The sequence below is a fragment of the Monodon monoceros genome, unplaced genomic scaffold (assembly GCF_005190385.1).
Source record: "Monodon monoceros isolate NGI ecotype Baffin Bay Population unplaced genomic scaffold, NGI_Narwhal_1 Super_Scaffold_11, whole genome shotgun sequence".
Lineage (NCBI taxonomy): Eukaryota > Metazoa > Chordata > Mammalia > Artiodactyla > Monodontidae > Monodon > Monodon monoceros.
The window spans coordinates 45641869-45656113 of NW_021703767.1; the positions used below are offsets into that span (position 1 = coordinate 45641869).

Below are 14245 nucleotides of genomic sequence, written 5' to 3' on the forward strand. Positions count from 1 at the left end.
GAGTTCGTTAATACTATAGTCAGATATAGATGACAACTTAGGACTATGTGATTCTTTATAGTTTCAAAGAGTCCTCATGCGTGTGATTTCAGTGAATTCCTCATAATAAGCTTTTGAAGTAGGAGTAGGCACAGACCCATCTTATAGTTGTGAGAACTGAGACCCCAGATGGATTTGGGTTTGTCCATCAAGAGTGATGGGGTGGGGCTTGCCCTACCAGTTGTTAAAGTGTACTGATAAAGCTACGTAAATAGAAATGATGTAATACTGGTGTAATATTTTCTAGACATTTATATGGAACAGAATAGACAGTCTAGAAATAGGCCCTCGTGTATTTTGTGATTTGAGCCCTTGAATGTGATGGCATTATGTATTCTTGTAAAAAGGAAGACTTGGGGAAATGGGATAATAATTTGGAGAAAAAAATAAAAGCTAGATACTCATCTCATTTTTACATTAAAATTAAAGTGGAATAAAAATGTTTAAGAAACATACAAAACTAAAAGCAGCTAAATGTGAATTATTCTGGTGAGAAACAATTTTCTAAGCATGATAGCAATGGAAAGTATCAGGAAAGAGAAGATCAGTAGATAGGATTGCTTCCAGTTTTCCAACTCTCTATGATAAAAACTGTGAACAATGATACATTAAATTGGCAAATCAGAAAATTATATACAAAATTTGTATGTAAATAGTATATGCAAATATAATCATATAAGTATACAAGTCAAAATTTAGACAAGTTATTACCTATAATTTGAAGTGTTAGAAAAAAATCCTTATCAAAAAGCATTGTAAATGATTTCATCTTCACTTAATTAAAAATAATAAACAGCTTTGTAATTGTTTTTATGTACCGTTGAGTATGCAAATTTCATTTTTAATACCAATAAAGCCTTTAAGTAAACCTGTTGTGCTAACACTTTTTAGATTACTTTCCATACATTAACTCATGCTTCTTTTGTAATTTATGTAGGAAGCTACTTCACTGTTGGGTTGAAATTCTTTAAAAAGTTCTGTAATTCTTACATTTTCAGCAAATTCATATCCATCATGAGAAACTCTTCTGTCAAAACTTTATTGTGATTTTTAAGTAAATGTCTGGTTTTGCAGCTTTTCTTTACATAAAATAGTTAAAAGCCTTCCCTATTGTGAGAGAAGATATTCTTTTTTAAAAATTATTTTTATTTTTATTATTTTGTTTTGACTGCATTGGGTCTTTGTTGCTGTGCGCGGGCTTTCTCTAGTTGCAACTAGCGGGGGCTACTCTTCGTTGCGGTGCGCGGGCTTCTCATTGTGGTGGCTTCTCTTGTTGCGGAGCATGGGCTCTAGGTGTGTGGGCTCAGTAGTTGTGGCATGCGGGCTGTAGAGCACAGGCTCAGTAGTTGTGGCACATGGGCTTATTTGTTCCACGGTATATGGGATCTTCCCAGACCAGGGCTCGAACCCGTGTTCCCTGCATTGGCAGGCGGATTCTTAACCACTGCACCACCAGGGAGGTCCAGAGAGAAGATATTATTTTTTAAAAAAAATAGATTTATTTATTTATTTTTATTTTGACTGTGTTGGGTCTTCATTGCTGTGCATGGACTTTCTCTAGTTGCAGCGAGTGGGGGCTTCTCATTGCGGTGGTTTTTTTTGTTGCAGAGCATGGGCTCTAGGTGTGCGGGCTTCAGTAGTTGTGGCTTACGGACTCTAGTAGTTGTGGCTTATGGGCTCTAGAGCGCAGGCTCAGTGGTTGTGGTGCACGGGCTTAGTTGCTCCGTGGCATGTGGGATCCTCCTGGGCCAGGGATCAAACCCATGTCCCCTGCATTGGCAGGCGGATTCTTAACCACTGTGCCACCAGGGAAGCCTGAAGATATTCTTCACTATGTAATTTGAAAGGAAATAAATCTTAACACTAAAAATGTAGCTTAATCATACTTACTAAAAGTGAATTAGATATACTGAATACTTTTGCTCTAATGCTATTATTTTCAGGCTGCCTTTATAGAATTTTCTTTGAAGAATGACACATGTCTTTGGTTGACCTTTGTAGTATCAGATGCATTAAGTTTATCCAGGATAGAGTACAGCCATATGTAGTACTTGGAGGCTTAATAAACTTTCACATGATAGGTAGTTAGGTTTGGGCTGAAATGCATAAAAACCTTTCCAGATTTTCAATATGTATGTCTATTCCCTTAAATATTTGAAATTTCTAGATATTTTACTTTTTTCTTAGTGTTGTTTGGATCACATACCTCTACTTATTTTGGATAAGCTACAGATCCCATGCACAATTACATAATACATGAAATGAATATGTTCTTTATTCAGTTTGTGAAAATAAACCTTTTTAATTTTCCATCTTTAGTTTATTTGTAAAGTTATGTATTTTTGACATTTCCATTTTCTTTCTATTTTCTGTATTAGGGAAAATCTTAATTAAAGGACAGTTTTATGGTCTTAATACTATTCAGTTATGAAGACTCAACTACAACCTGTGAGAGAATGCTGTAGAAAATAGACTATCTTGGCATGACTAACCCTTTACAAAGTGTGAGTGTAGCTCATCAGTACCTGAAAGGACTAATTATAATACATGAAGCTAAGCTTGAAACTTTGATGTTCAGTGCTTTAAACGTGATAGTATAGTTGTTTAGTATAAAGGGTACATATTTTAGTCACAAGCGTATAACATTTCCACCTAGGGTGCTGAGGGAGATTATTTCATTAGAAATTTATACTGGTTCATATAAATTAGTTTAATCATTCTAGTTGACAGTAACCAGAAAGCTCCCAAGATGGGAATGGAAAACAATTATCCGCACCCCACCCCCCCAAAAAGGACTCCAAAACTACCAAAAGGCATTCTTACAGTGAACTGAAATTTTTTCTGGAGTGGATTTTTCTCTGTGCTTTATTTTAATAGAAGTCCTTTTAGAGCAAAAGTCGCATTATTGGATTGATGTAGAATAAAACGCCTTGACATCTCGTTAGGATGGAGTTAGTAGTAAGAGAACCCGAGTTTACTATACTTGAAGAATAAAATTCTGATCCTTATCTCTCGAGTCTTATTTCTTCGGACATCATGTACATTTTGGTGATCTTTTAGGGAAAAAAAAATTTGCAGCCTTGAAAGTAGGTTTTAAGTATAAAATTTAAAAGCTTTGAAAGAAAAATCAAACAATAAAACTTCTTGTCATCTGTTCATACTTCTGGATCTTCATGTATTGTTCTGAAAGGCTCTTGTATTTTCTGAATAATTTATGCATTTTGATATAGGATTTTACCAATAACATTAATTTACCTATATGTATTTTTTCTTCTTGTATGTTTTCTTAGATAGGTTCCCTTATCCAACTTTGTTTCATCTAACAGGCTGTCTTTGATCTAGCCTGAAATTTGTGTAGTAGCTAAAATCACTTCTCCAAGGCAAAGCTTTTCTCTATACATCTCCTGTAGCTGTTTTAAAATAGACAGTAAAATGAATGTAACTAATACAAACTTTTACAATAGTGGTGTGGTAGGATTTTAGAGGCCAGCAGTTATATAGATTGAAATAAATGATTTCAGCTAAAATTCAAGAACTACGTTAAGGGGCACAGTTAATTGAGATTTTACATGTCAGAGGTTTACTTTGTGTTTTATCACGTGGACAAACCTAGCATTCTTCATGGTGTTGCTTTAAAGTTGGGGAGAGGGCTTCCCTGGTGGAGCAGTGGTTAAGAATCAGCCTGCCAATGCAGGGGACACGGGTTCGAGCCCTGGTCCGGGAAGATCCCACATGCTGTGGAGCAACTAAGCCCGAGTGCTACAACTACTGAGCCTGTGCTCTAGAGCCCGCAAGCCACAATTACTGAAGCCCACGTGCCTAGAGCCCATGCTCCACAACAAGAGAAGCCACCGCAGTGAGAAGCCCACACACAGCAACAAAGAGTAGCCCCTGCTCTCTGCAACTAGAGAAAGCCCGTGCACAGCAATGAAGACCCAACGCCAAAAAAAAAATAAATTTATTAAAAAATTAAAAAAATAAAGTTGGGGAGAAAATACCTCATTTTTAGATACTGGAATACTGATAACTGGATTTCTTAGTTATTCATATGGGTTCTATAATGTTTTGTTAATTATATGTTTAACCTGAAAGAGTTAGAGCATACATCAAGTTTTTCTACCATACATTTTTGTAGCTGGGACCCTAAAATGTAACTAGAGAGCAGAATTGAAAACACTTTTGTATCATCTATAAGGATTAAGACAGAAACAAATTACTTAGCGTTTAGTATCATTGCTTTACTTAGCCATTCATTAATTCACACAAAGTTATTAAACATACATCATTTGCCAAATCTTATGTAGGGCACTTAAAAATATGAAAATGGGGCTTCCCTGGTGGCGCAGTGGTTGAGAGTCCGCCTGCCGATGCAGGGGACACGGGTTCGTGCCCCGCTCCGGGAAGATCCCACATGCCACAGAGAGGCTGGGCCCGTGAGCCATGGCCGCTGAGCCTGTGCGTCCAGAGCCCGTGCTCCGCAACGGGAGAGGCCACAACAGTGAGAGGCCTGCGCACCACAAAAAAAAAAAAATGAAAATGATGAAGATGTAGTGCCTGCCTTCAAATAGGCACTAGGTTAGTGGGGAAATAAATCAGTGCATATATCTTTATAATCTAATATGGCAAGTGATGTGCTCAGGGCCCTGTGTCCCCACAGATCAGAGGCTAACTGCCCGTTCTAGCAGTAACAGGGTCCTGGGGTAGGTTTGCACTGGGGTTAACTTGGGAACTGAGTCTTAGAGGACAGAAGCTTCTGTCTGGGGCTGGAACTGAAGGGGAGAGAAAGGTGTGTGTTAAGGGCTGTAAGGCAGCATAGCATAGCATAGCATCAGAGCTCCCAGGGGTAGATTCTCCAAAAGAAGTTAGATGCTGAGGACATCAGGAGCTTTATGCTAGGGTTGAGAAAAAGTAGGGAACTCATGCTAGAAACCTTTTTTGATTTCTGCATTCACCCAGCCAGTTTAATACTTACTCTGCTAATTGAAGAACTTAACAGGAGAGAGGATTTTTAAGAGAATTCTGTCATTTATTGACTTAAGTATATATTGAGTGCTTATTGCAGGCTAGACGTCTTGCCAGGTGTTTTCTTTACAACTTCTCTAACTCTGTGCTAAAAGTTGCTGTTCCAAATTCACATCTAAATAAAGGAAGAGAAACTCGCTATGATGCTCTGATATGGTGGAGAAATCAGTGATTAGCCATGAGGTACCAGTATGAGGCACAAAGGCAATGTGGTTCCTTCTAGTCAAAAACTCCTTGGAGATCAGAGCTAGAACTCAAGCCTCAGGCTTGTCAGCCCACGTTCGCTCCATTAACCACCGTGAGAGAGACAGACGTAATCAGGTGAGAGGGACAGTTCTGAGGAGCTCAGACATTCATGCTGGTTGACATTTATGTGCTGCTGGTCACGTCTGTATTATGCTTAATAAAGATGGGTTGAACTAAAATATTCTAGGATTTCCTTCCCAAGTTTGGACATATGAAGAATAGGAGTGTTTGAAAGATATACTTCACCATGATTTCTGGAATTACTGTTAAGTGTTACTAATTATATTTCCTGATACTCTCATGCTATTTCTTTTTGCAGACAAATGGATGGTAAACCAGAGAGGCCTGTAGTAACATATGCCACGTACCGAGGCCCCAGACAAATTAGGAAGTATTTGAAGCAGCAGACGGAGCTGGAAACCTTGAATCCCTTAGACAGAGAAAATGAAAGTTCCGACTCTAGTACGAGCACACATATTGGCCTTGGAAGTGAGATAGAGGCTGGGATGGTGTCATTGTCATCAGCTAGCACAGACGTTTCTGTGAAAGGACAAGTGCTTAAAGGCCGGATAGAAGACTCTGATTATAATAAAATAAATATCAACCCAGAAAGCCATTCAACAAACAACCGAGAACTGTCTAGCACTGCTTCTTCTAGGGATGTTTTAAATAAAAATGATCCTGGGGGACCTGAGAGAAGTCGGTCATCCTGTTCTGAGACTAACTCTAGCTCCACTGATGAAGAATTTGACTTACAGCACCATTTAAGCTGTATACCAGTCTCTCAGACTGACAGAAATTTGGTATGTTCAGCATTGTCTACAGAAAGTAACAGTAGCAAAATTCCTTGCAGTCCAGACTTGCAGAGGACAGCAACACCAGAAACTACGGTAATAGAAAACAGCTCGATGATGAGTGATGGGACACTGGTGCAAAGAGGGGAGTGTGTCGAGCCTGAGAACCCTGCTGTTTCCGACTTCTCTGGTAGTAAATCTGATGGGAGTGACACTACCAAACATGGAAATACAGATTTGCCAAGTCCAAATAAATCAATTAGGCGTCAAGCTCTGCAGTGGCCAGAGAGTAAGTGTTCTGACAAGCACACCGAAGGTAACTCGTCAAAGCACGCTGCCAATCACACTAGCAACATTGCTCTCCAGAGACATGCTGTAACAGACACAGAACTTATAAGTGAAGAAAACAGATTTTCTGCCCTGGACACACAGGAAAATTTGGCTCCTACAGAAATCAAGCAAGAAACAGAAAGCACCTCAGTCGGTGAACCCACAACTTCAAGTCATGTAAAAGCTCCAGAAGGTAGAATCGAGTCATTACCCAAAGGTACTGACAAGTTGTTGGTAACAGAAGCCAAGAAGCTTGTTAGGCCACATAGCAAAATGCCTCCCATTGTTAGAATGAATGAAAAGGATGCTGCCTCTGTAAAACACACCAGTGAATTAGCCGTTGTAGCATGCTTAGAAAATAAAATATCACCTGAACTGAATAGAAATCACATTTCAGGATCTATTCTTGACTCTGAGAGTCGTCAGCAAGCCAAAGCATCACCTGATCCCAGGACATCTCTTAACCTTGACCATAAAAAATCAGATTTCAGTACTTCATCTCCTACCTTTGTTTCCCGAGCTGGCATGCTGAGCAGGTTGGATATTCCTGTCTTAAAGAATGAAGGTTCCTCTGTGCTCATTGAAACTGGGGATGTCAGCATCATTGGTATTTCCCATCAGCCTCGTAAGTGTCAAGAAGAAAATGTGGCAAATCATGCTGAGGCCACAGACAGGAAGAGTCTCCCTGCTTGCCTTCATCCTGAGCGTGCATCTGTAATTCCTGAGTCCAAGGAAGTTCTTCCTGATAGTGAAAAATGCCAGTTTCCACTAGGTCTTGAAGCCAATGACACCCACTTAACTGCAGTGGACTTGAGCTTTGAGTCCGAAAGCCTCTCTAAGGACCACAGTCCCACTTCATCTCAAGACCGTGATAAAGCAGAGTTCATGCTGTCAAATGCCAAAGCAAATCAGGGCACTATAGGCAAGTCTGATTCTCTTTTCTCCTTGGAAACCAAAACTGATAACCTTGCAGAAATGTTGTCAACGTCTGAAGTTGACGGTCAGAACAGTGTTCCTATTGGGTCATATTCTGGAAGAGGAAAAACTCTAGGTCTCTCCAAGATATCTGTTCCCCAAACAGAGCCCAGAGACATTTCTCAGGATACAATCTCTTCTCCACTTGAAATTACAGATGTGCCAGCAAGTCCTCTTTTATCAGAATTGACTTCCCTAGAAGTTGAACAGGACAGAAGTTTTCAGTTAGTGGGTCATAAAGAAATTAAAGAGAAATATTCAGATGCCAGCCTTAAAGAGAATTGCCAAACTGAGGTTTCTCCTCCTGCCTCCAAATATCAAGGTACACAGGAAGCAGAGTTGGAAGCCTCAGGTAATTCTGCTCTTCTCCAAAGTAAAATACCTGGGACTTTACCTGCTGTTCATGATGGAAAAGTCACTAGGCAAATGGCACAGAACTGTGAAGCCAACACTTCTGTGATTCATCAACCTTCAGTTATCTGTGGGACCAAAAAGATTTCTGGTTTTTCAGAAATGGCAGAACTCAGTTTAACTAGTACTTCCCCCAAATTCCAAGAAACTGACAGCACAGTAGTAAATGCACCTTTTCTGGGCTCTGGTGTGAGTTTGGAAAAAAATGCGTTTGCATCTGAGGATTCAAATTTTCGTACTCATCCTTCTGTGCTGAGATCAGAAAAGAGAGCCTCATCTCACAGAAAGAAAGAGGGTGCTCATCTCCTAAGTGGTGGTATTGATGGCATGGCTTCTTCCTCCAGTAACTCTGAAGAAGTTAGCATGGTGACAAGTTCACAGAATCCCCCAAATGATTTTAGTTCTGTAAAAGTTACCATAGATGTCCCACATGAAGGTACCTCCTTGACTAACCTGCTGTACCCTGATAGCTCTTATTTGGAATTTGAAACATCTCTCCCAACAGGGGCAGAAGTCACCCCACTTCAGGACCATTTTGGGGATCATACTGGGATGGTATCAGTTGATTTCCCAACTGCTGCCCAATTTGACAGTCCTATGGAAGCAGAGACTGGAGCAGTTGCTGGGGCCCCAGCGTCAGTTAACAGCTCAAGCCAGCAGTGTTCCGAAGCATCTGCTGAGCACATAGAAGCAAGGAGGAGAGCACGTGAGCAACTTCTGGACCTCGAAAGTGGTTTATGTAAAAAGGCGGATACATTGATTGTTGAGATCTTTAATTCTGTCAGGGAAGAGCTAAAGTCCAGATGCACAGTTGGTACCTGCCAGGAGTATATAGCCGTAGGCGGCATAATGAATCCAGGTACCCTAAAAGAAGACATCCTTGAGAAAAACCCATCAGAAGTGACACTGACAGGGATCCAGCTGACAGAGCATTTGGAAGAGCAGGCCGTGGAAAATATGTCTGAAGTCCAAGGGGAAGAAAAGGCTTGTGCTTCACCTATGGTTGGTGAGAAGAGTCTCCTTTTTGATTCTGATAGAATGAATGTATCTTGGTTGTTAGAAGATCAAGCTAGGGAATTAGTCAATGAGATTATTTATTCAGCCCAAGAAACCTTAGCAAATGATGCTCAGGATACCCGGGATTCTGAACTTCAGGCTAATACTTCAAAACTTCTGAAGCCGCTTGATACGGTAAGGGAGTTCTTAGTGTCAGAACAGGCAGTAAATCAAAGCACATGTGAAATTAGTGAAAAAGTATTAGGTAGATTCTTTGCTGTAAGTAACTTAGTTAGTGACACAGAGTCAATTAAAGGAAGAGAAATTGTTCTCTACCCAAAATCCCCTTTTTCAGGAACTAGAGGTGGACAGTCTGATAGTATAAATTTGCAGGAGCCAGATACTGTTTTACTAGCTGAAGACACGCCCCATACAAGGTTAGATGATAAGTCAAAAACACATTCGTTTCTCAACAAGGACTGTAAAGAAAAAATGGAAGTACAGTGTGTTGATAATCACAAAACTGAGACAGAGGAAAGAAGAACTCTTGTATTAAATTTCACATGGCCTCCATTTGTGAATGATGACATCCATGTACCTGGGACATCTAAAAGCGGTTTGTCTGATACTCTTTTATGTATATCTGAAAAAAGCTTGCCAGGCCATAGTAATAAAAGCGTACCCCTTGCAGTGTCAGAAGTAGGGAAAGTACACAAGAAGGATACTGAAGTAAATATAGGAAGAATTGAGCTTATACCTTCCATGGTAGAAATGGGAAAACCAAATAAGAAGGATGCTGAATTGAATATTATGAAATATGAGGCAGTCCCCCCTATGTCAGAAGTGGGAAGAGCACATAAAGAGGATGCTGAATTGCATACCTCAAAAACTGAGCCAGCAACTGAAATTCTTAAAATGAGAGAAGCATACCAAATGGATGCTGAGAGCTATATTGAAAAAACTGAGGGATTACCTGCCATTTTAGGAATGGAAAAAGCTTATGAAATGAGGGATACTGAAGGGGATATTGGCAAAACTGACATAACACCTGATATGTCAGAACTGAAAAATGTCTACCAAAAAGATGCAGAGGGAATCACTGGAAAGACTGAAGTGATACCTGCCGCGTTAGAAATGGAAAATGTTTACCAAAAGGATGCTGAAGGGGATGTTGGTAAGACCAGGATGACTTTGGTTATGTCAGAAATGGACAATTTCTACCACAAAGATGTTGAGGGCACTGCCGAAAAGGTTGAAATGATACCTGCTACACTAGAAATGGAAGATATTTACCAAAAAGATGCTGAAGGAAAGATGGACAAAGCTGAGGTGATGCCCATTACATTAGAAGTGGTAAATATCTACCAAAAAGATGGTGAGGAGATCACTGGAAAGACTGAAAGACCTATGATGGACGTGGAAAACACTTACCAAAAGGATGCCAAAGGGGTTATTAGGAAAACTGAAATAGTACCTCCTTTTGTGTTAGAAGTGAAAGAAGCACACAAGAAGGCAGTACCTGCTTCCTTAGAAATGGAAAAAGCATGTAAGAAAGATGCAAAAGAGACAACTGGAACGATTGTGTCCATGCCCTTTAAGATAGACATGGAAAGGACATCCCCAGAAAATTCTGATGGGACTGTCAGGAAGCATAAAGTGTTGTCCACAGTGGTAAACCTTGAGAAAACATACGGAACAGATCTGGAATTGCCTGTTACACAAGAAGAGGCCACGCCTCCCATATCTGAAGCTGAAAAAGCACCCCAAGAGGTTGCTGAAGGGAGTGGTGGAGAAATGGAGAAGGAGCCTACTGAAATGAAGGCATGCTTGACAGCGTTTGACACTAGACTCACCTCTTTCAGGGGTTATGAATCACCTATGCTAAGTAAGGATTATAAAGGCTACCCGGCCTTAGCAATGCCAGATTTTCAACCCGAGGCTACCATAGGAAAGCTAGACAGAAGAACATCTGTTACTGCAGTACATAAGAAAATAAGAGATCTAGATTATGGAGATGAAAAGGAAGAGCCTAACCTAGCCTTCATTGCTCAGGATGAACAAGAAAGTTCTTCCTTTACTATATTATATGAAGAGCCTCTTCAAGATGAGGACAAGTATGCTACTGCAGAAGTAAGAAGAACACAGTCCCTCCTGATTCCTGACACATCTACCAACAGCATGCCTGTTTCCGCGTGTGAAAGGTCTGAAAGTAGAACTGACCTCGTCCATCATTTTGAAAAGGAAACTAAATTAGGTGAGACATTCGATGATGATAGTTCAGAAATGTTCTTATCAGTAGAGGCCAAAAGGTACAAGATTTATCCCTTAGCTTTGTCTCCCATTTATGAGGATGACAGCTCTCAGGAGGACATTCTATCCAGCGAAATCTCACCTGGCCATCATGGCTCCACGAAATCAAGAGAGAGTGCAAACCAGTCCTCTTCTGTTTTATCGCTTCTCCAGTCAGTATCGGAGCGTTTAAAGATGAATTTGGATGAAGATGACAGATGGAGGGGAGGGGAAAAGGAGAAAGAGGAGGAAGAGCCATTGCACAAAGGAAGTCTGAGAGCTAGAAGGCGGGAAAATGTTATCTTCAAGCTGCCAGATTCTTCTATCGCATTTTGCCCTGATGATGACCAGGAAAGTACTGGCGTTTCTAAGAGTTCTTATGTGATGTCAAATGAGCCTACTACCTCTAATCTGCAAATTGGTCTGTGGCCAGAAAAGGCCTCATTTCTACAAAAATCTGACCTTACTTCCAAACTACATTCTTCTTTAAAGAGTGCTTATCATCAGTATTTGCAGACTTCCAAAATCCGTTCCTCAGAAAAAGGAGCCAGATTTGGTGGAATTTTTCAGGAACCGGTGTCAAAATATTTCTGTGCTCGAGACACCTCAGGCCGATTAAGCTCGTTCACAGAGGTAAGTTATTTTGATTATTAACTAGTGAAGTAGTGCTTTGGATCATGAAATGATCTAAAATTTTATTAAGAAAATCAGTGTTGGGCTTCCCTGGTGGCGCAGTGGTTGAGAGTCCGCCTACCGATGCAGGGGACACGGGTTCGTGCCCCTGTCCGGGAAGATCCCACATGCCGCAGAGCGGCTGGGCCCATAAGCCATGGCCGCTGGGCCTGTGCGTCCGGCCACAAAAAAAGAAAAAAAAAAAATCAGTGTTTTGAGGTTGTGAAAGATTTTTTTAAAAAATACCAGAGGTTACTTTGTTCTTTGAAGTGTATCATAACTCATGAATTTTAGCTGGACTGGTATATTTGAGAAAACAAAATTGCTTCATCAGAATTTAAAAGGCATAAGAGAGAAGCAAGTTATATCCCAGTTCTTTGCTAATTTTTAGTTTTCAAACTAAATTAAGTGACAGCATTCTGAGTTTCTCAAGGTACTGTATGTAGAAAAATTGTCACTTGCTGTTGAGCTTATGTGTCTCAAGAAAATATTTCACAATACTTAAAAATATTTTAACTACTTAAAATATTTTAAGTCTTTGCTTGACAACAGTCTCTCACTGTAGTTGGTCTTGTTCTTGTTCATACATAGCAGGGCAATGAACAGACTAATTCAGAGAAAAGGAGATGAAAACATTATAGCTGGAAAATGTCTTGAAATTCAATTACACTTTTCTTCAACTTAGAAATATTTAAATGTTTACTGTAGACTATTCATTGAATATGGGACATTCCTTTTATTTTTTTAATATATTTATTTATTTACTTTTGGCTGCCCTGGGTCTTCATTGCTGCTTGCAGGCTTTCTCTAGTTGCAGCGAGCGGGGGCTACTCTTCGTTTCAGTGCACGGGCTTCTCATTGCGGCGGCTTCTCTTGTTGGGGAGCACAGGCTCTAGGCACGTGGGCTTCAGTAGTTGTGGCACGTGGGCTCAGTAGTTGTGGCTCGTGGGCTGTAGAGTGCAGGCTCAGTAGTTGTGGTGCACAGGCTTAGTTGCTCCGCGGCATGTGGGATCTTCCCAGACCAGGGATCGAACCCATGTCCCCTGCATTGGCAGACAGATTCTTAACCACCGCACCACCAGGGAAGTCTCAGGACATTCCTTTCTGACATTCCAAGATCATGGAACTTTCTCTAGGATTCCCAAGGACTGTATCTGTACTTTGAATACCCTTAGTAGCAAGTACTAATACTTGAATACCAACCAATAGCTTGCAAGGCAAGGTCCTTTTAAAAGAAAGCTTGGTATTTGAAGAAATGTTTCTTTAATGGTTCCTGATTTCCTACTAAGTCAAGTGCAACCACTTCACTCTATGACGAGGTCCCCAAGTCTTGTTTGCTTAGCGTTCTCTCTTTGTGCGCTGGTTCCACGCCCTGTAAGATGTCTGCACTTTTTCTCAAGATGGTCTCTTCCTGGAATTTTTTTCTTTACTACCTCCACACCAACCTGCCACATTTTTTCACTTACTGAAGTCCTGTTTTTCAAGGTCTGCTCCATACCACTACTTCACACAAGCCTCTTGGGAACCTTCTTCTGCCATCACCTCACCTCCATGCTGGTGCCATTTCTCTTGACTTCCATAACTTGGCATTTTGATTGTATTTTACCTGAGGGTTTAACTTAATCCCCCACCTAGAAGAGACATGGGAATGTGATCACCTGTTTCCCCTTTCTAAGCTATAAGCTTCTTGAGGGCAGAGACAAAGCTTTATTTTCCTTTGTATTTACCTTTATATCCCTTGTAGTACCTAGAGGTGCACCTTGTAATGATGCCCACTAAATAAATATGCGATAAATTGGATCTGTGACCGCTAAGAAAGTGAACTGTATATCTTTCTGTTTATGTTTCTTAAGGCTTACTTCTTCCACTTTTATTATTTCAGAACGTTGACAAACAAACTCTGAAGTGTAACCCAAGACCTGGGAAGGTAAGCACAAGTTTCTTAGGTAGACTAAAATAAAAGAAGTAAGGTTACTTTTACGTTTGGGAGTTTAAAGTAAGTACTTTTAACTGACTTAGAACATGATTGTTTTACTCAAGGATTTAGCATCTAAAGTAATATTTTTATATATTTAGGATGTTTTATTTTCTACATTCTAGGACATTTTGGAATTTTAAATGCATTCTTAAAATTAGTTATTGTGCCTACTTACTGTGTGTTGCAGCTGGTTATCTATGATCTCCATGGAAGTAAATATAAACAAGAGATCTACTGTAATATTCCCGATGCTACATCTTGGTCCTTTCCGAATGGGGTACTGATAAAAGTTGTAAGGGGCTGGTAAGAGATCTCTTAAAATTTATAGCATTTTCCCCCTAAATTAAGTGTTTTCTTGCTGTTTATGCTTTATATTTTTTGTATCGAGGTCACATTCCTTTTCCTCTAGAATAACTGTTTGAAACGTTATTTGTATTTTATAACTTAATTGTTCTCTTTATTTACTGTGACAGAAAATATAGGTTGTTTTTAG

The 14245-nt window shown here is 40.0% G+C and overlaps 1 protein-coding gene across 7 annotated transcripts in view; it reads left to right on the forward strand.

Annotated features, from left to right (window-relative positions):
• The window catches only part of CRYBG3 (crystallin beta-gamma domain containing 3), a 113340-nt gene that overhangs the window by 31984 nt on the left and 67111 nt on the right, over positions 1-14245 (forward strand). For all 7 annotated transcript variants that reach the window (XR_003792292.1, XM_029213946.1, XM_029213949.1 and 4 more), the window contains 3 exons: positions 5627-11735; positions 13657-13701; positions 13940-14055. Coding sequence is in view for 6 of the 7 variants with exons in the window: in XM_029213946.1 (XP_029069779.1) it covers positions 5627-11735; positions 13657-13701; positions 13940-14055 (6270 nt within the window). In the remaining variant the exon portion in view is untranslated. The remainder of the gene's footprint in view (positions 1-5626; positions 11736-13656; positions 13702-13939; positions 14056-14245) is intronic.